The following is a 21,413-nucleotide window of genomic DNA, read 5'->3' as shown; positions in this document are numbered from 1 at the left end:
GGGCTCGACAGGTAAAAGCAGTTGACCCGAGTTCAATTCCTGGACTCCCAACTCCCATGGTCAAAGGAGAGAACCTCTGACCCTCACGGGTTGGGGGTGTGCACACACACCATTGAAACAAAGATTAAATTTCTGTTAGAGAAATCTATTAGCCAAACTTAATCATGAAAAACACTCTTAAGTGTTGTGGGTTTTCTGTTTTACTTCACAGGCACCTCTCTGGGCATACGTGGCTTGCGCATGTGGCCTTTTCATTTACCAGTCTTTGGATGCCATAGATGGGAAACAGGCAAGAAGAACCAACAGTAGTTCTCCCTTGGGAGAACTTTTTGATCATGGCTGTGACTCGCTATCAACAGGTACTGTTGGTTTTTAGGGCCGATAGTTATTAACTGTTAAAAATAATGTGATAACCAGTGTTGGGATAAATAAATTTAGTTCTCAAACAGATGATTTTTATATTAAATTTTAGTGCTTTTTGAAAGTTGTTCTTTTTAATGCTTGTTCTTTGTTGGCATTATTGGGAAATTTAGAGCCTAAACTTGCTTTTTTTTCTGTTTTTAACCCGAAGTATTGATTTTGGCTGGTTTTTGTTTGTTTGGCTGGTTAGTTGGCTGGCTTTGGGTTTTGGTTTTCCAGTGCTTGGGGTTCAAACCTAAGGCCTTGTGTATGCTAGGCTAGGCAAGTCCTCTACTGCTGTTTCCATCTCTAGCCCAGGATCTCTTCTTTTAAAACTATAATTGTCATTATCACAAATGTCGTAGTTTTAGATGGAAGTACAGTCGTGGGTGACTGGTAGTCCATGACCTTGTATTTAAATGAATCCTAAATGCGGGTGGTCAGGAATGCATTATACACTTGACTTCCAAGTAAGCTGTAAGGGTTTGGATGAGGAGTGATGTGATCAAGTCTGGACATGTAACATACAGCCTAAGTATTACAGCTAGTCATACTGCCTTGTATGCTGATAATTTACTAAGGTGATGCCTAGGTTCATTTTCTTAATTCTAGTGACTATTACACATATCGAAGCACCTTGTTGTACAGTTTTTTTTTAAAGAATGGAAGAAAAAGTGCAGGCAGTGGTTTACATTAGCGTAGTTGAATTGTAAGGCTTTACAACACAATCTTGAGCAGTTAAAGCCTGTTCTTAACTCTATGTTATCCTGTGTTGTAAAGCCTTCTAAACAAATATAAAAGTCTCAATTATTTGTGTGATAGCCAACTTAAGAAATAAACTAAGAGAAACAAACACAGATATATAAAAATTACCCTGACATCTCAGTCTCTGTGAGCGCCCATGGACCCAGCTTAATTTACTTTGTAAGTCTTCTTGTGGTGTCCTTGACCCCTCTGGCTCCCTCAATCCTAACTCTTCCGTAAGATTCCCTGAGCTCTGCCTATTGTTTGGCTGTGGGTCTCTGCGTCTGTTTTCCAGTGTAGCTAAGACTGGCTTTGAACTCTGTCCCCCTGCCTCAGCTTCCTGGGTGCTGAGATAGGCATGTGCTTGGTAACAAGCACCTGAAACACTTACTGCTATTTATTTACCACGATTATGTCATTTAGTACTACTGTTCCTAAGAAAAGAGAATTTTCAAAAACAAGCTAAAATATTTAGGTAGCTTTGAAAAACTTTGCGTCAGCTGAGCGACATATGTATGTGTGTGTGTATGGATGTATGTACGAATGCATATGTGTGTGTATATATATACACATATGTATATATGACATTGAAATTATGATGTAAAAGACACGTAAATGTCACATACCTGGAATGGATTATTTGTATCTCATTGAAGATGTTTTTTTAGCTCAGTTGATGTTATAGATGCCATTCAGTTGTCACTTTTCTTCCGCAGTTTTTGTGGTTCTTGGAACTTGTATTGCAGTGCAACTTGGGACGAATCCTGACTGGATGTTTTTTTGTTGTTTTGCTGGAACATTCATGTTCTATTGTGCGCACTGGCAAACATATGTTTCTGGAACTTTGCGATTTGGAATGTAAGTAATACTTAATGATGATTTTCTTGTTGGTCTCTTTTAAACATGTAGAGTGTTGCTTAGATACTAAGTATCAAAAATTGATCACCACTAAATTGACTTAATTTTATAAGTAAACTATTTTCTCTTTTTCATATGTCACTGTGTGAGGGAAGGAAGTGCCAGAATGATGCAGTGAGCATTTTAAAAGGAGAAGGAAAAGCTGTAGGTCCTTGCTCACCCTCGCTGGACTTTCCAAACTCACTCTTTTAGCCTACTGTTTTTTTTTACCTCAATTCCATATTTTATCTTGACATATGAATTTATTTTCAGGAGTTTCTGAGCTAGAGTGATGGCTCAGTGGTTAAGAGCATGTTCTGCTCTTGTAGAGGACCTGAGTTTAGCTCTTAGCACCCATGTCAGATGACCCATGATCAGCTGTAACTCTGGTGCCATCCGATCTGACACCCTCTTCTGGCGTTAAAAATAATGGTTTTGGTTTGGTTTGGTTTGGTTTTTTTTTTTTTTAAGAAAAGGGGGGATTTTTTTTTTTTTTAAACAAGGAACAGAGTCCTTCTTTAAATACCATAATTTAATTAGGTTTTAGTATATTTTATACTGTTTTACTTACAAATCTACAAAACAGTAATCTTTTTTTTTAAAGATTCATTTATTATGTATAGTGTTTCACCTGCATGTACACTTGCAGGCCAGAAGAGGGCACCAGATCTCATTATGGATGGTTGTGAGCCACCATGTGTTTGCTGGGGAATCAACTCAGGACCTTTGGAGAAACAGGCGGTACTCTTATCCTCTGAGCCATCTCTCCAGCCCCAAACCAATGATTAATAATTCGTTTGACAGCACACTATTTAGGTTGTCTGAGTTTAAAAATGAAATGCATACGAGCATTTTTGACCTGAATGGAGAGTTCCGACCTGTTGATCAGTACTTTTCCATAATGATTAATGAGTGAACTAGGCTTGGAATGTGCTTGGGATGGCATTCACCATGTAAGTTTTGTTGTTTGTTGTGTTTTATTTTTTGTTTGTTTTGTTAGATTTGTTTTTATGTGTGGATATTTTGCCTGCATTCAATGCCTGTAGAAGGGATATCTCAGAAGGGGACATTAGGTCCTTTGGAACTGTAGTTAGAGACAGTTGTGAGACACCCTGTGGGTGCTGGGCATCACTGCCAGGTACTCTGGAAGAGTAGTCAGTGCTCTTAACCAACTGAGTCATCTCTCCAGCCTCTACCACCTGGTTTTTAATTAATTATTATAGATCCTCTTTCTTCTTTCTTTTTGGTTTGAGATAAATATAAATTTTTTTATAAAAGTCTATATTCAACAAATGTCAAAATAAAACTGTCTGATTACTATAATACATTTTACCCTAATCCCTGAATCCCTAATGGTGTTGCTTGCTTACTTACTTAGATGCAAAGTAAGAGTTGTTTTAGTAGACCTCAAAAAGGTCACGCTACTTAGAAATTCAGTTGCTCGCCACAATTCATATGACTTTTGCTAAATTCTTAACAATAGAACGTAGGGACTATTGAGATGACTAAACAAGTAAAGGAACAAACAAAATAAGCAAATTCTTATATAACTTTTAAGTAGGACTTAATAAAATAAAATGGTTACTAATATTTTTGGTGCTGATTCTTTTAGAAGACGTCTGAGTAATTTCAAAACAAAGAGATTTCGAGCATAGGTTTAAGGTCTGTCTGGAGGTGGCGTATGTGAAAGTTGTGTTCATATATTCATCAACTATTTATGAGATGGTCCATGCTCAAAAAATGTTAAAGAGTTCTAATTTTAAAAAAGCAGTAATTGAATGTGTATAGTTGTGTTGTTTTCAGTACTATTTTCAGTCTTTTTCTGCTTTAGGTAAAACCACAAAATGTTAAAAATTCTAAGATCATTTGATGTTTATAACTCACTTGTAAGTTTTAGTGATACTCCAGTTTTTCAGAAATGCCATGACCTTTATATTTAGATTTCACATTGCTCATGTTTCATGGCTTATTGTCTCAGGGTTTGCAGTGTTGTTTGGACCTTTAGACTCAGGGGGAGGGGTGTTTGGATACTGAATTTCAGTTAGATTTAACTTTAACCTTATTTACAAACCAGTCTCTTGTTTTCTCTTTCCTTTTCACGTAATATAAAACCAGCTATGTGGTCTGGGAACTGAGGAGAGAAAATTAGGCTTGAAACTAGTTTTTCTTTTTTAAAAAATAAATAGACGGTAGTCTGAGGAACAGTTTGATATCACAGCTTATATCTTGCAGTCTTAGAATTTCCTGTGATAAAGGCTGTATTTGGAAGCCTTTATGCAGCCCCGTGTGGTTAGATCATAAGATGACTGGAAGGATGTAGCCCAGATAAGAGGACTGGCAGACTCAGAAAATGCTGTCTGCCTTTTCTGCGTTACCGAGAAATGTGGCTTTTATCCTGATGTGCAGGGACATTTTGTAAGACCTAAAGCTGAGAAACAACAAAATTACCTTTAGAAAGATCTGCTGGCGGTATCACAGAGAGTGAACTAGGGTTGACTGTGACAAAAGCAAAGAGACCTCTTAGTAGGAGTCAGCATAATTAACACGGAGTGTTGTAAACCCCACACTAGCACAGTGCAGTGGTATTGTCGGGAAAAGGGTGGGTTGGAGAAAGACATTACGTCAGATGTAGACACTGTAGGGTATGGTCTCAGGTGCAGGGAAGGAATAAAAGGGCAGACACTACAGTAACGTCCCCATGCCTTCCCTTCCTTGGGAGGTTGTATGGGAAGTGGAGAAAGACGTGTCAGGAAAAGAAACTCTGTGAGTGGCAACCTCTATCCAGAAAATGTCTGTAAGGGATGGTGTGCATACAGAGTCTAAGTGACAGGAAATGTAGGGTAGGGCTTGGAAAGAAGGCTGTGAAAATATTTGAACAACCAAAGTGGGAGGGTTCTTGTTGGGATGAGAAGCCAGGAGAATGATGAATTTCAAGAAAGAATGCCACGACTCAAACTGAAGGCAGGAAAGTGAATACTGAATTTGGCCGAGGATCTGTAGTGGTTTCTGTGTAGTGGTGGAGCAGGCGTTAGATTGTAGTGAGGTAAGTAAGTAACTTCTAGTTACACTCTCCATCAAGTTATTCATAACATGGATAGAAGAAAGGAAAAATGACACAAAAAAGTTAAGCATGCACTAGAAAATAGATTGAAATTACTGAGACACAGAAAATGAGAGTGATTTTTGGAGCAGGATAGGCTGAGATGTAGGACTGGCCAGTATTTAGAGTAGGCATATAACTGAGTGGTAGAACGGTTGCCCAGAATACCTGAAGCCCCAGGTTCAATCCCTAAAACTACCAATAATTAATTTAGTAAAATACCTGGTAGTATTGAGGCCCACATAAAACCTAAAATATAAATCAAATGTCATAAGGGAAATTGTACAACTACATTGAAGTATACTGAATTGCCTTTTTAAAGCAAAAATGAGCTACAACATTCATGGAAAAATGCCATTAGTACTTTACACACAGGAGCTACTCATCAGCAAGCCAGTACACTAGAGGATAGAGAATACATAAATAAAGCCCCCCAGCTCATGTATTTTTCTCATGAACATACACAGTATAGGATAGATTAATTTCAGTCAATTTTGTATACATGAAAGAGAATAAAGTTTTCTTTTTGCTTAACGGAGAACAAGATGAATTTTTAACTGTGGTTTAAGTAAAGAAAATTTTAGATTATGGCTTCTTTTTACTTTTTTATAGGGAAAGTGAAAGCAGCCTCAACATGAAAATATTGTTTTTGAACACTTTTCTTTTATTTGTGTTGTATTATCATTTATGCATGAGTGAAAGGGATCGTGAACATTTCCCTTTTACATGTAATAAATTCAGGTGTGCTCTCAGTAACATACAAAATAGAATGTTTGCCAAATGAGAAGTTTGGGGAGGTGGATATAGTGTTCATATCAGAACTTGGGGAGTTGAAAGAGGAACATTGGAAGCTAAGAGCCACCCTGGGTTCCATGGGGAGAATCTATCTAAAAAAATATTAAACAAAAATAGACATTTTTGTTCTTTTTATTTTCTTTCCTATTAATGTTTTTAGTTCCTATTTTAAATTCATAGTATCTTGAACACAGGGAAAAATGTTCATAAAGGCTAGAGAGATATTCAGTGGTTAAAAGTGTATGCTGATCTTTCAGAGGTTCAGAGTTCCTAGCACCCCTGCCTGGCAGCTCTTGGCCAAGTACCATTTCATCTCTATGGGGCTGACACCTTCTTCTGGCCTCTGAATATAATTTTTTTTTTTTTAAAGATTTTAGTTTGTCTGTGACTAAATATGGTCCATTTAAAATCTAGCATCTTGAGGAAACAAACACGCTTTGAACACATACTTCTGAATTTTATGATCTGCATCTTTCAGTCCTTTGCTGTGGTCACAGCTAAAAACTGCCTTCCACAGAAAGCAGTAGTGACTGTGACATCTAGGCAGACCTGCACTCACAGTTCTGTTAGACTGACTGGTGCTGTTCACCTGCCGTCTTTCAGGCTTACGTTAGCCCTTTACATTTTTACTGGCCTTGATAGGGAGGATTGGAGAGAGAGATAAAGTCAGAGAATGCAATAGGAAAAGAGCTGGGAGGGTGAAAGAACAAATGTGTTGTGAGTTGACATAGAAGTACAGAAAAAGAGTCCCTGCAAATGTCATGGGGTTAGGTGGTGCCAGATGCTACAGAAGTGTTGAAAGTGAATAGGATTCTTTCTGTATCCTGAGACAAAGGAGTATTGTGTACTGTGAAATATATTGTATTCCTCTCTCCTCTTTAGCACAGTGTTGCTTTTAAAACAAGTATTGTGATTTGAAGCTCATTTATAATCGATCATCTTTAAAAGGCTATGGTTTAGATTACATGCGAGTTCTTATTTTTGCTCTTAAGCCTTAAACCCTCCTGATCTAGGTATTTTTAGATTGATACCCAACAGATGTATGTGTAGAATTACATTTATTTACTTACTTACTTACTTACTTACTTACTTACTTATTTATTGAGATAAGCTCTTACTATGCAGCACTGCCTATACTGGCTGGCCTGGACCTCACTATAAGACCAGGCTGGACTCAACATCACAGAGATCCGCCTGTCCTTCCTGAGTGCTGGGATTAAAGGTGTGAGCTACTGTGCCCAGCAAAATCATTTTTTAATGAAATATGTTTATAAATCATTTACGCTATCTTAACCTTTTAATAGAAACTGTATGCAAAACATTGGCCTTTAAAAGAATCTCCCATACTGTAAAGGTAGAAAGAACTCTCTGGGGTTTTTCCTTTGTTAGTTGTTTGAAGCTAGGGTCTCACTCTACCCTGGGCTGTCCTAGAGCTGGAACTATAGGAGTGCAACACCACAGTTGGCAGAACATTTGCTAAATAATTATTTGGGGACAAAGAAATAAACAAAAAACTCAAATTGGGCTGAAGAGATGGCTCAGACATTAAGAGCACCGACTGCTCTTTCAGAGGTCCTGAGTTCAGTTCCCAGCAACCACATGGTGGCTCACAACCATTTGTAATGTATCTGCTCCCCTCTTCTGGCCTTCAACTGTACATGCAGGCACAACACTGTATACATAATAATAAATAAATAAAAATCTTATTTTAAAAACACGGGTATTGTAAATCCCAACTATTAAAAAAATTCAAATTAAGAAGCGAGGTTCTAAGTTGAAATCAAGCTGTGTCTTCATTTTCTTCTGTTGCCATGATAAGGCAGTAACAAAGCAATTGTGGAAAAAAGGGCTTATTTATCTTACAGCTTAGTCCATCATGAAGGCGAGGCCAGGCAGGAGCCTGGAGACAGGCTATGACACACAGGAAGTGGGGGCCTGTGCTCACTGACTTGCTCTTCCTGGCTTGTTAAGCCTGTTTTCTTACGCAATTCATGACTACCTCACCAGGGTAGTGCTGTTCCCTACGGCCTGGGCCCTCATACGTCAATCCTAATCATCAATCAAGAAATGCTGCAAAGACTTGTCTAGACTGCTGTGTCCGATGGAGACGTTTTCTCAATTGAGGTTCCCTCTTCTCACTAACATGTCAAGTTGACAAAAAGCTAACCAACACAGACCAGCCTGTTTTGATTTGAGCACACCAGAGGTTTTTGTTTGTGTGTGTTTGCTTGCTTGCTTGTTTGGGTGCTGGGGATTGAACTCAGAGCCTTCTCATGCTAGGTAAGTGCTCTTCTACTGAGCTACATCGCATAAAACTGATGCGAGTTTTATATTAGGTGATCTCTGAGACTTGGACTAATATATAATTTTATGGCATTATTTCTAGTATACTCATAATTAGGAGGAATTGTGGGTCCTACAGTACTTTTATTGCATTTTCAGTCTGTACTGCTAGGGTTTTTCATTTATTTTAACTACAAATGCTAACCATAAAAGATTTATTTCTATTAAACAAATTTTTACCTTTTCCCCCATAGTTAAATGAAAAGGTTAAACTGTGTATTCTACATGTAGTCTGACAAATTTAGTTTATTTTCTTAATTCAGGTAGCAATTTCAAAAATAACTTATTGAAGACATAATAAAAGACTGATGTTGACACTGGTAAGGTAGCTAAATGGTAATACACTTGCCACCTCTGTGCAAGACCCTAGGTTCGATATCTAGCACTACTAAAGAAATAAAATAAATATATATATATATCTTTTAAAAGACTTTTTAAAAAATATTATTATATGTATCTGTAAGTGCCTGCCTGTATGTGTGTGTGTACACCACTTTCATGCAGTGTAGTCTACAGAGACCAGAAGATTGTGTTAGATTCTCTGGAACTGGAGTTATAGAGGGTTGTGAGCTGCCTTGTGGTACTGGAAACCAGACTCGGTCTTCTGCAAGAACAGCCAGTGTGCTGAGCGTGGTGGTGCATGCCTTTAATCCCAGCGCTCTGGAGGCAGAAGCAGGCAGATCTCTGAGTTGGAGGCCACTCTGGTCTACAAAGTGAATCCAGGACAGCCTGTCTCAAAAAACAAACAAACAAACAAACAAAGAGGACAGCCAGTGCTCATAACCACTGAGCCATCTCCCATCTCTCCAATGCTATATCTACTCTCTTACTGTTAATATCCAGTGTATTTTCTGTTGAAGAATCAGAAGCTGCACGTGGAATGTCTGTTACAGTCTCTCTGTATATGCTTAAGATTATGTTACAAGTTACTAATGCTAGAGATGTGTGGGTGATGATTTGTTTATGACAGCATCTCACTACAGACTTAGGCTATTCTTAAAATCACTGCTCTGCCTCAGCCTACAAGTGGGGGAATTACAGGCACACACCACCACACAAAGCTCGTTCACTGCGAGCCTGGTGTTACAAGTGCTTTTCTAAGACGAATATCTGTATTAGTGTAAAAATGAGGCTAAACTTAGAGCTCCTTGATCACCCTGTAAAATTAGGAACATATTTCTGTCATCAGCATTCATAGTTCTCCCTTAGATGAATCTTACTCTCTGTTTAAAAGCTATTCTATACAACTCTTTGATTATTTATATTTCAGAGCTTTTCATAACTGAACTGAATATTACTTTAAAGTAGCTAATTTATTGTAGTTGAGAATGCTGATGTTGATGTGGAAGGGGAGGAAGGGGAAGAAAAGGAAGATTCTAGAGTTAGAGATTATCAGGCAATAGAACAAGATGGCAAATATGACTTGGTTTTTGAGACAGTAGCCTCAAGCTGTCTAGCCAAAGCTGGCCTTGAACTGCTAGCTCTCGGCCTGTACCTGCCAGGCACGTCCCTTAGCCAGCTTGCCTATTTGATTTTTTTTTCTTCCATCTAGGATAAAAGAGAAAACCCATCTTCATTATATTATTCTTTCTCACTTCTTATTTCTACATGTACCTACCTAATTTTTTTTTTTTTTTTGAGATTGAAGAGATAGGAAAATTAGTACAAGACTGTGATTTTTTTAAAAAATGTTCATTGTAGTCAGTAGGAAGAAAGATTATCATCTGATCTTAGAGGGAAAAGACATGTTTTTAAAACTGGATGCCAGTGGAGTGGGATGTAGTTCATTTGGGCATGCAAGGCCTGCCCTGGTTCCATCTTCAGCCTTATGAACAGGCCTGATAAGATATGGCTATAATCTTAGCACTGTAAAGGTGGGGGCTCCATCTTCAGACTTAGAAACAGGCCTGATGATAGGACACGGTTATAATCTTAGCACTATAAAGGTGGGGGTTGGAAGAACAGAAGTTTACAGTCTTCCTTGGGTAAATAGAGATTTTGAGACCACCTGGGCTAGGGACCCTGATTTTTTTTTCTCTTTTTCTTTTTTCTTTTTCTTTTTTAAAGTGTTTGTCATAGTGCCATGGGCATAGAATTTTAACACTGGGTAAGCAGAGGTAGGTGGATCAAGGCCCGTCTTGGTTACATAGAACTGTTCTAGCAGCTCTAAGTTGTATAGACCCTAAGTCCAAAATAAAGAAATAAATTCTAGGCAAAGGGACTCTGTGGTAACTGCTCTCTAACATGTGCAACATCCTTGTTCTGATCCCCAAAATTGGGGGTAATAAATGATTCTGGGGAAATATGAGTAACTTGCTAATCATAAACTGTTATTTAAATCTTTATATCTTATCAATGTATGAGATTCAAATCAAATGCCTTTTTTAGGTATGTATATCAAGTTAGAAATAAAAATGAAACTTGCAGAATAGTTAGGAGCCAAAATGTAACTATCCACAAAAAGGTCTGCATGGCTTTCATTGCTGGAGGGACTTGTGATATAATGGAATTATGTGGCAAGTAACATTTGCCGCTCTTCAGTAACTGACTATATTTTTAGTACTAGTATTTCTAAGTGCCTACTTAAAAGTCATTTTTAGTGTGCTACATAAACTACTAATGTAATTTGAATAAGAAATATTTGTATATGCACAGGAATAATATAATATTGCATAAATCGCGTCGTTTGGTTTGAGTGTCTCTATATAAAGGGAATGCCTCCTTTGAAGCCTACTTTTTGCTACCTGTTTTAATAGGCTCATTAGAAAAATATCTGAGTAAAGTTATTTTGAAATGTTTGTTTCCTTATGCATAGATTCGATGTTACAGAGTCCCAGATCATAATTATATTATGCCAGCTTCTCTCAGGAACCGTGGGGCCTTGGTTCTGGAACTTCACGGTAACTGCTAGAATATTCATGCAGTCTAATGAACAATGGCGTGAATTCAATAAAGACAGCACCTTTGTCATGCACAGAATAATTGAAGAAATGAAAACTCAAGTGTTTCTGGTGGTATTTTACAAATAAATGTTATTAGAAAATAAGTGATTTTAAAATATAATAGGGCAATAAAAATCTACCATATTGTATATACATATATACATGCATATGTATGTATGTATATATAAAAGCAAAACTTTTTAAAAAGTCGTCTCTCTGGTTTGATGTGGATGACAATTTTGTCTCACATTTACCTGTAGCACTTAACATTGTTTGAAATCTGTGTGATTTTTTTAAAACAAATACCTTTCCACCATTTTATCTTTTATCATATTTATCTTTTTCTTCCATATATATGGAAGAAACATATATGTATTGATCTATTGTTTATATATACATATATTGCTGTTTGGAAACAAAGCAAGCAGAGTTTTGTTTTTCACATAATTGAGTGAACTCCATATTCATCTAGGAAACATTCTGCTTACTTTCTTAACTTCTTTACCATGTCCTTTAACTTCTAGTTCTGCTTGGATTAATAACAATCTTAGTGTAAGCAAAACAAAACAAAAATAACTCCACAAACTGAAGCTAGAAGCTAGTCTCAAGTAGTCTCTTCTCTTTCTTCTAACATTTTCCTCTCTTACTTGTGATTTGGAAACTACCCTCACCTCTCGAGTTCCTGTAGCCATCCTCTGACTGCCTTCCCTTCCCTCCCCCAGTGGATACATATTTCCCTAATGAAGTGCTAACTGTTAGTATATGGGATTTTTCAAACCTATCGTGTTAGAATTGTAATTTTGACCTTGTGACTTTTAATATACGTTTCCCTAGTTGGGTAATCCAGAATCCTTTAAACTACAACAGGAAAGTTTATTTACAAGTGGGAGTAGAGCTTACAGTCATCTTATTTTGTCATTCAAGAAATATTGGGGAACATTTGTCCATATGAAAACTTGAGAGATTATTCTGACTATGCAAGGCTACATTACTTTCCTGCCACTTTGTTAGCAGAGTACTTTCTGAAAGGCACATCATGGCACTCTAAACCCAGTTACTCAGTGATGGTAAGGATAGTGTTGGAGACAAAATAACCTTGAGATGTGCAGAATACTGAGAAAAACACTACTAGGTTCCAGGAGCAAAACAAATGCCATTTTCAGTTGAATTTATAAAGTTTGTATAATTATTTATAGGCTTCACTCTGCCCCTCTTCAGCCTTCTCTCTCCAAAGGCCTGTGGCTTGTGCTCACTGTAATTGTCTAGATATATTATTTTAATAGCTCATTGTTTGTTATTGCTGCTTAGGGCCAACCACATCTTTACCTGTATTATCAATGAAACTAACAGATTATAGGCAGTGGTATTTACTTCCATGTTGTTTGTTTATGAAAATAAAAATAACAGACATTTTTATTTATGATGTAACTAAGGGTTGAGTGTTCACATAGCATACCCAAAGCCATAATTTTGCTCCTCAGCACTCCCTCCAAAAAAATTGATCTAAAAAGAGTTCCCTAAATTTATAGAGCCCTTTGTTTGCTAAAATGTTTTTGGAAAGTATTACATTCAAATATGATTTAAAAAATTTTAAATATGCTCTGATTTCTCCAGATATGCGGTTTCACTTTAATTAAGTACTAACTTTTAGAGGTTTTCCTTTGTTCCTTGTGGCTATTACTTTGTTTTACTTGACCATTCAGTGATCAGTCTTTTTAATAACTGAATTAAATCATTAGGTCTGTTCATTTTTTTTCAAAGTTGGAGGGAAAAAAACTTTAGAAAAATGTTATTAATTTGTTTCTAAATGAATTCATTAGCCTTTAAACAATCCTTTATATTTTGTAGCAGTTTCGGGTAAATTCATATTACAATAGGGAAACATCACTCTCAAAATGATAATAAAAATATAAACTTAAAACAAATGTTTATCCCAACTGATTGGTGGATTAAAAATTAAAGAGTTTCAGAATTGCCTAAGACAGCACTCCCCTTGCCTGTGAAGGTCCAACTCATTCTCTCTGTAACTTTGGAAAAGCCACTGAACACTTCTCAGTTTCCTCACTTATAAAATGGTAAGGCTGCTCCCGCCTCCTAGGGTAGCTGCAAAGATGGAAAGTATTAAAAACACATAATTCATTAGTGACGACCTATACATGGCATATAGTGAATCTTCTTCGTCTTTATATTTTAAAGCCTTAACAACTTCCAGTACTATACAGACTTCTTCAATAACTGACTGATAAAGAAGAAAAATAAGACAGTAATTCTTTAACTGCATACTGAAAATGCTAAATGAGCTGAAAAGACCCTTGGTTATTCTGCTTCAAAGGCTGCCATTTAGACTGGGCCTACCGCCAGTTCCTCTGCTTTAGGGGACTCTGGCTGTGTTTGTCTCCACTTCAAGGTTTCAATGGCCTTTCTCTTTTTAATCTTCTCAGAAAATGTGAGGAGCCATACTCATGTTGCAGATAATCCTGTTTGTAATAATTCAGCTGACTTAAAAACTAAGCTGACTTGTCTGTTTCTTCTGTATATAGTGTTTGAATTAAAAGCACGTGCAGTTATCGATGAGCTCTGTGGTTAGCACCGTTTACTACTCATCAGCGCGTGTCACGTGCCGTTTGCCCTGGTGGAGGAGAGAAGGTGAAATGCTTCCCTGATCTTCACTTCAGTCCCTAACACTGCACGCCATCCATAATACTTGACACTCACACCCACTTACAAATAAAGCCGTAGCTAGTAATACCCTAATCACTGAACGTGGTTCCTAGTCCTTCAGATTGATGCTTTTTAACAGAAAAGCTTGTTTGTAACATAAGCTCAATCAGATTGCACAAACTAAGGTACTTTTTGTTTTGTTTTATTTTTCTATTGTGGTTTTGTCCCTCGTATATATTCTGTGTCAACCATGTCAATAGTAAACCCAAGTTACACACCAGTTACATTTACTATTTATGACGTAACAGGAATAGCCATGCTTACAAATTAGCTGCGTGTGTTAGCTTCAGGGTACTTACAATGCATGTAGAAGAGGGGTGGGTTAGACTATTTTCCCATTTTGGAGGGCGAAGCCATGATAAGTTCTTGGAAAAGACGATGAGCATCATTATGTGCTCTCAGTGGATCCCTTTGTATCTCCCTTTCAATTTGAATCAAAACTTAAACCAAATGCATTTGTGCATCTCTCTGGAAGACGAGAATAAAAATAAGACTCAGAAAATAGTCAGTAGCTGGGCTGTAACTTAGTGCTGGAGCGCTTGACCCCACTGTGTTAGGCCCTGGATTTATCCCCAGCACGGTAGTGAGAGTGGTCAGGCAATTCCCTCAGTTAGCAAACTTACATAGCTTGGGTCATTACACTTTTTTTTACAACTTGTAAAGGCCATTTTCTTCCTCTGATGTAATAACTGTCCCAATGGTGAGTTTTATAAGCTGCCAACCTGTAGTCTTTGACAGCTTCCGAGATTTTCATGTCAGCGAAGGAATTCACTGTTCTCTTATTTAGAGGTTAAAGTGGCTCAGACTCACTTAAGGACATTTTGTTCTCTTTATGTCAGGGTCTTGCTGTGTAGCCCAAGCTGGCTGGCCTTGAACTTGCATTCTCAAGCTTAAGCCTACAGAGTACTAGAATACCAGGCCAGTGTCACCCTGCCTACTTTGTTCTCCCTGCTGTACCCTTAGAATAGTGCTGATAGAGACAGTTTGCTGGGACTGGAGAGCTGGCTTAGTTCAGAGCGCTGGCTGCTGTTCCCAGGTACAATTGCCAGCACCCACATTAAGGCTCACAACTGTCTGTAACTGCAGTTTCAGGGGATCTGACACCATCTTCTATCCTCTGCAAACACTGGACGCACACACACACACACACACACACACACACACACACACAGTGCATGAACATATACAAGCAAAACACCCATACACATAAAATAATTGCAAAAATGTTAAAGAAACAATTGATCCATGGGACTTTAGTGTGTGTGTTGAGCCTGCTTTTGACCTTGGACTGCCACCCTCACAGTCCCCCCACCCAAAGCCTAGGAAAGTTTAAACTCCACAATGCATCATGTCTAAGTCTTCCAGGGGCAGTGATAGACAGCTCAGGCATTAGTTCTAAGCCCAGTAAGCAAATAGGAAAAAAAATCCACCTAATCACCTACCAACTGGTAAGTTTTCCTTCGCCCTCTCTCCCACATACAGTGACAGTATCTGAATAGTTTAGGAAATCTTCCAAATTTTGTCTTAGAAACTTTATTTTGAGACTATAAAGATCTTTCATGCTTCCTTTTTGCTCTTAAACTCATCCACAGTACAAAGATTAATTGTGTGAGGTTGCTCCATTTGAAGTTTGTAACTCTATACTTCTGGCCCTTCCCCTTCCAAAAGGCGGCTACTTCATGTGTCAGCAAAATGTTGTAAGATGTCTACCCTCCACCCGAGACAGAACCGGTCATCTTTGACACACCTACGTGCTTACTCTCCTGAGTCTGCTACTGACTGTAATTCCCCTTTTTGGCATCGCCACTCACCAGGTCAGCTCTACTGAGTCTTTTTAGCTTACTTCAGTCCAATTTTTTCCAATAAATGTGTATATAAAATAATTTATATTTGCAACTAGATATGCATTTATTTAAAAAGCACTTATCCAGCAAATAAAGATCAGTAGTTTTTATTTGGAAAGGATTACTTGTGGGTCCATGTGGATTTTCTGCTTTAAGTATCAGTTATAGTAAGGGAGCTCCACTTTGTACAGACCATACCTTCTTGCTGTTGAATCTTAGCTTTTCTTAGATTTTTTTTTTATTATTTTTTACAGTTAATAAAGTTTCCACCTTGTTACAAAAGTAACACAATAAAAAACTATAGCATGGGAAACCCCCTTGTCCTTACTCCCTGGCTGCCTAGCAGTCCCTACACCATCCTCCCAAATAGGTAAACATCCATAGTTTCTAATGTGCTTCCAGAAACGTATTGTGCAATTACTGATAAAAACAAAAGGTAACTATTATTTGCCTTATTTTTTTTCCACAAAAATGTAGAATGTACATATTCTGGAACTTATTTTTCACTTAATATTTGATAATTTCCAATTTCAGTATTCAGGGCGCTGCCATGCCACCTCAGAAAAGCTACAAGTTGTTCCATTATGTGGATTTTATGTAACCACTCCTTCATTAAGGGATTTAAAGTTTTTCTATCATAACTACTTCTGTAACAAATAACCATTAAAAACAAACAAGCAAACAAAAAATCAATGTGCCTGTAGAATAAATTCTTTCCCTTAAAGTGTTTGGATCCCATGTTCTAAGAATGTCACGCTCAAGCTCATGTGAAGTGCTGGTCTGTGGAAGGAAAGGAACACCCACATAGGCACTTCTCCTCCATCTTTCTGCCCATGTTTTTTTTTTTTTTTTTTTTTTTTTCCTTCTTAGACATTCAGTCTTCTCATTTCTGTTGCCCCTACCCCCTTTTGCACTGCTTGTCTCTTCTTGACCATGAGGTCATTTTCAATAATCTCAATACTCAATAACTTCAGTACTCAGCTGCTTTCAATTTTCTTTCCGGAATGTGAGGGTAGCTAACCTAGTGAGAAAAGACTCTGACTAAGATTTGATTTCCCCCCCCACGCCTATAGCACGGTGGCCATTAAATTAATATATCCAGGGGGCAATACATTTATTTTCTTCCAGTTAAAGTTCACCATTTCTGTTGCTACTGCAAAGAGCATATTTGAGGCTTTCATACTATGTAGCTATACAATGTAATTCTCTGCTTGATACTCCAGTTTTAATACATACAGGAACTTTTTTCTTTTTGGTGGGAAAGGTTATTGAAAATTTGCTTTGGAGAGGGGAGTTTTTATTGCTCTGATTTTTACCAAATTAAATTTAAAAGGCTCTGGATTTTATGTGATTTTGTTCATAACAAATTTCTGATACGTCCTTTTCCCCTTTGCTCCATATTTGAAATTTATCTTCTGTTGTGCATGATAGAGGAATGCTGCTTTGCTTGCAATTAATTAACTTGGAATTGTGTTTTGATTAATTCGGCTTTTTTGGCTTTTTGTGCCTAATCAGAATTGATGTGACCGAAGTGCAAATCTTCATAATAATCATGCATTTGCTGGCGGTGATTGGAGGACCACCATTTTGGCAATCTATGGTAATTTTGCTGACATCCTGTATTCTATATAATGCATGCTCTCTTCTGCTTGTGTTTCTAATATAGGACAATCCAGTTAAAGGGTAATATTTTAAAGTTATTTTACTTTTTTTGAGAATGAAAGTTACAGCAAACAGTAGGAAGTTTCTCTTTAGAGCATGAGAATTGTATTCTTTGAAATTCTGTGTGCACTGAGTGTGTTTTGAAGGACATTGAGAATCTGAGTCTTTGTTGTCATCCTGTTTTACATTCAAGGACACAACAGGTAATGCGACAAGTAAGTTAAGTGGCAACACAATTAAATGACTTTTTTTCTTTTTTCTTTACTACATTACTTTAGTAGGTCTTCTATCATGAGCTTAGTGCTGAATAACAAATTTAAGATTTAACATTGTAAATTAACTCTAGCACAGAAAAGGAAAAAAGAAAAACAATATATAGTGGCAAATTATCTGAGTGCTGTGGGATTATTTTAAACACCAGGTCTTTCTTTCTGCACTGAAATATATTACTCTATAATCGCCGCCCCCCACTACCACCTTTTTTTTAACCTCCTGTGAGCCTCTGAGAGAAAATATGTGGGCCAGAGACACAAGGTCTAGAACCTAGTTGTCTGTGTGAAAGGCTCCGTTGCCCCTCATTCAAACTTCTGTCTATTAGGTAACTGTCCAGTTTAGTTTCCTCCTCTGCAAAATGGGGATAATGATAAGACCCATCTCTCGAATGAGTTAACATGTGCCAACACTTAGGGCAGTGCCTGTCAGTGAAAGCTGATGCTCTTTACGTGATTGCTTCCTGTTCCAGTTTGGGCTTTGTTTTGTTTTGCCCTTTTCTCTTGGGAAAATGGGTGTGGCTGTCCTTATAGAAATTATCCTTCTGCCTTAGTCTCCCACCTAGTCTCCACCTCACAGTGTGTTCAAGTATTGTTCATGATTCAGCAGGGTAGTTTGTACTCCCGACTTATCAGTTAGCTGCTGGTCACCACTCTCCCCTTAGTAATTATTGTATGTGATTGTACTAAAAAACATTTAGTAGCCTGTAATGAATATAGCTCTTAAAAGTCAGAATATTTCAAAATACAAGAAAAATGGAGTAAGACTTTCCCCTTATTTAATTCACTTCATAATGGTAAATTAGGTACTTCCCTGAGTGTTAATTGCCTTTTGTTCAGGGATGTGCTTACAAAGAAAGGAGATAAAGGAATAAAAACAAATTTCAGTCAACCAGGAAAATTCTTAAACCATTCTTCAGTGCACAATGGCAGTTGTGTGCATAGATGTTATTGTAGACGCCTCTTGGTTTCTGTGACTGAAGTATAGAAAGAATTTTATTACCTTGGTCTTTTCATAGATGAGCTGCTTTTGTTCAGGCTTTTTAAAAAAAAAAAAAGTTTAGCCTTAACAAGAAGAAAAAGTAGATTTATTTTCCTAAAACTACATCATAAAGCCTTCACTTGTGACTATAGTTAGTTTTATAGACTTTGTGTTTTACATCAGAATTTCTCTCCAGAATACTGTTTTGAATATCTTAAACATATATAAAATACCTTTTTTCTTAAGTATTTTAATATCCACAAAATGAGAATTCTGTTCGATGTTTTGAAAAGAAGTTTAACACCTGGCTTATAGAACTAATCCTTAAATATGGAACTATATTATATTTCCGTATATTTCAAATATCTGTATTCATGTTATACCGATATGTTATTTCTTAGTGAGTGTCTGGCACTAAATTGGTTCAGACATACTTCTTACCTTTCTCAGTATAGTGTGTGCAAGTAAGCTATGTAACTAGCTTTTTAAAAGGTCAAATAATCTGAACACTTGGGAGGTAGATACAGTGCCGCAGGATCAGAAGTTAAAAGTCCTCAGCTACACAGTGAAGTTAAAAGTCCTCGGCTACACAGTAAACTGTACTAGCCTGGGCTGCTGAGACCAGATTCAAAGGAACAGCAACAAAAGCCAATGTTTATCCTACATATCTTTACTTGTAATTAAAATAATTGTGTTTTTTCTTAAGCTGGAGGGCGCCTTTTTTCTTATTATCTGCTTGAATGTGTATTTTAAAGTCTTAAATTTGTGTACCTTGGGCTCATGATGCCATTGCCTCAGTGTCCCAAGACCCGAGGTCAGGTCAGTTCACCACCATGCCTGGCTTTGTAAAGACATTTTCTAAAGTTGTCAAACTGACTTGGTATATTTTAAAATTTGATTCCTAGACCAAGCAGTCCAAATTCAGGACTAATATGATTAGATTGTATCAGAAAAAGAGATCCCTAGTCCCTGACTTGTTATTTTCTCTATATTGTGATGCTTGCATCATTAAACTATAAGGGAGAACATAACTTCTAACTTCTAATAATTGAAGAACTACTAAAATTATTTGTGTTGTTTGATCTCAAACTGCTATGCAGGTTACTATCCCATATCCTGAAAGCTTAGGATCACAAGTGTTTCAAATTCTGGGTCATTTTGGATTTCAGAACATATCAGCACTTATTCTGAAATCAGAATACTCTAAAATCTGAATTTGAAAATCAAGTTTTGAATTTTGTAGCATTTCCATTTTAGGATCAGTAGTGTCCAGACTCATTTTTCTTTTTACATGGCTCAGAGGTTTATTGTTGGGGGGAAACCATGACTGCAAGTAGTGTCTGTAGTCCCATCATTTGTGCCAAAATGGAGAAAAGATGTTTATTTAGGGCTCACATATGGAATTTACATTAAAAAACAAAACAAAAAAAAAAAACCACAGGCCATAAAAGAGGCTTTATTTTCCAAGTCCTTGTTAAATTATAAGACTTTTACCATAAATTTAGAAATTCTATTTATGGTAAAAGAAAACAAAAACATTGCAAATGTCTTCAGCAGTTTGGTTGCAGAGCATCTGTTTTTCAAAGGTCAGTGATTGGCGGCTGCTCGTATTTGGATTACCCATTCTTTGCCACATTTTTCTCCCAAAGAGTTGAGTTTTTATTAATGGATATTGTTGATGTTATTGCTGTTTGCTGGGGTTTTGTTTTGTTGGAAAAGGAATACTTTCATTCACAAAAGTTAATACATTTCAGGAAATAAGTTTAAGTTTTTGTTTATTGGTTCTTCGTAAAACATATTTCCTTTGGAACTAACTATTTTAGAAGGGAGTAGGGATATGAATCTGAATATGCAAATAAATTAATCCCCCAAAAATTAATTTACTCATGGTTACTTAGTTGGTTAGTTGGTTGGCTTTTCAATACAGGGCCACTCTGTGTAGTCGTAGCTGTCTTGGACCCATTCTGTAGACCAGTTTGGCCTTGAACTCACAGAGATCCTTCTGCTGCTACCTGTCCGGTGCTAGGATTAAAGGCATGCCTACTTTTGATTCTTTTAAGTGCAGTCATTGATTAAATATTTCTCGGTTTTTTGTTTTGTTTTTTGTTTTTCAAGACAGGATAGCCTTGGCTATCCTGGACTTGCTTTGTAGACCAGGGTGGCCTGAAACTCACAGCAATCCACCTGCCTCTACCTCCCGAGTGCTGGGATTAAAGGCACGCACCACCAACCCTGGCTTGATTAAATATTTTTAATCCTTTAAAATTCATCTAAAGCAACTAAGTAAATGCTACTATAGCCAAATTGTTTGGGATTGTTGAAGGAAGGAATATTACATGTAGTATAATGTATTTGTCTTTCTTGAACTAAAAGGCTTCTTTCTGGTGCTGGGGATTAAGTACTGCAGGTTTGCTAGACAAACACCATGCCTCTGAGCTGCAGCACCAGCCCCTGAAATGAAAGACTTAAAAGAAGGTGCCTTTACACTTAAATAATTTCTACATAGTGATTTTCCTTAAAGCCTTATTGGATGTGGTAATTATATTAACATTGTTAGGATTTTCATAAAATTTACTTAAAATAATTTGCATAAGGCTGGAGAAATGGCTTGGTAGTTAAGAACGTGTGCTGGTCTTGTAAAGGACCCACCCACAGCAGGAGGCTGATACCCTCCTATAATTTCAGCTTCAGGGGATCCGACACTCTCACTCTCTT

General features: G+C 37.2%; 1 protein-coding gene across 3 annotated transcripts in view; it reads left to right on the top strand.

The window, feature by feature from the left end:
- Positions 1-21,413, top strand: part of Cept1 (choline/ethanolamine phosphotransferase 1) — a 39,452-nt gene that overhangs the window by 13,240 nt on the left and 4,799 nt on the right. For 2 of the 3 annotated variants that reach the window (XM_051165438.1, XM_051165440.1), the window contains exons 3-5: positions 212-359; positions 1,860-2,001; positions 11,094-11,178. In XM_051165438.1, coding sequence (XP_051021395.1) covers positions 212-359; positions 1,860-2,001; positions 11,094-11,178 — 375 coding nt within the window. Of the gene's footprint in view, positions 1-211; positions 360-1,859; positions 2,002-11,093; positions 11,179-17,300; positions 17,386-21,413 lie in introns of all 3 variants that reach the window. The other variant, XM_051165439.1, reaches the window with a different exon arrangement.

Source organism: Acomys russatus, chromosome 23 (genome assembly GCF_903995435.1).
Source record: "Acomys russatus chromosome 23, mAcoRus1.1, whole genome shotgun sequence".
In the NCBI taxonomy this organism is placed as follows: Eukaryota; Metazoa; Chordata; class Mammalia; order Rodentia; family Muridae; genus Acomys; species Acomys russatus.
Note: the sequence above shows the minus strand (reverse complement) of the source record. Positions and strands in the feature narration are given on the sequence as shown.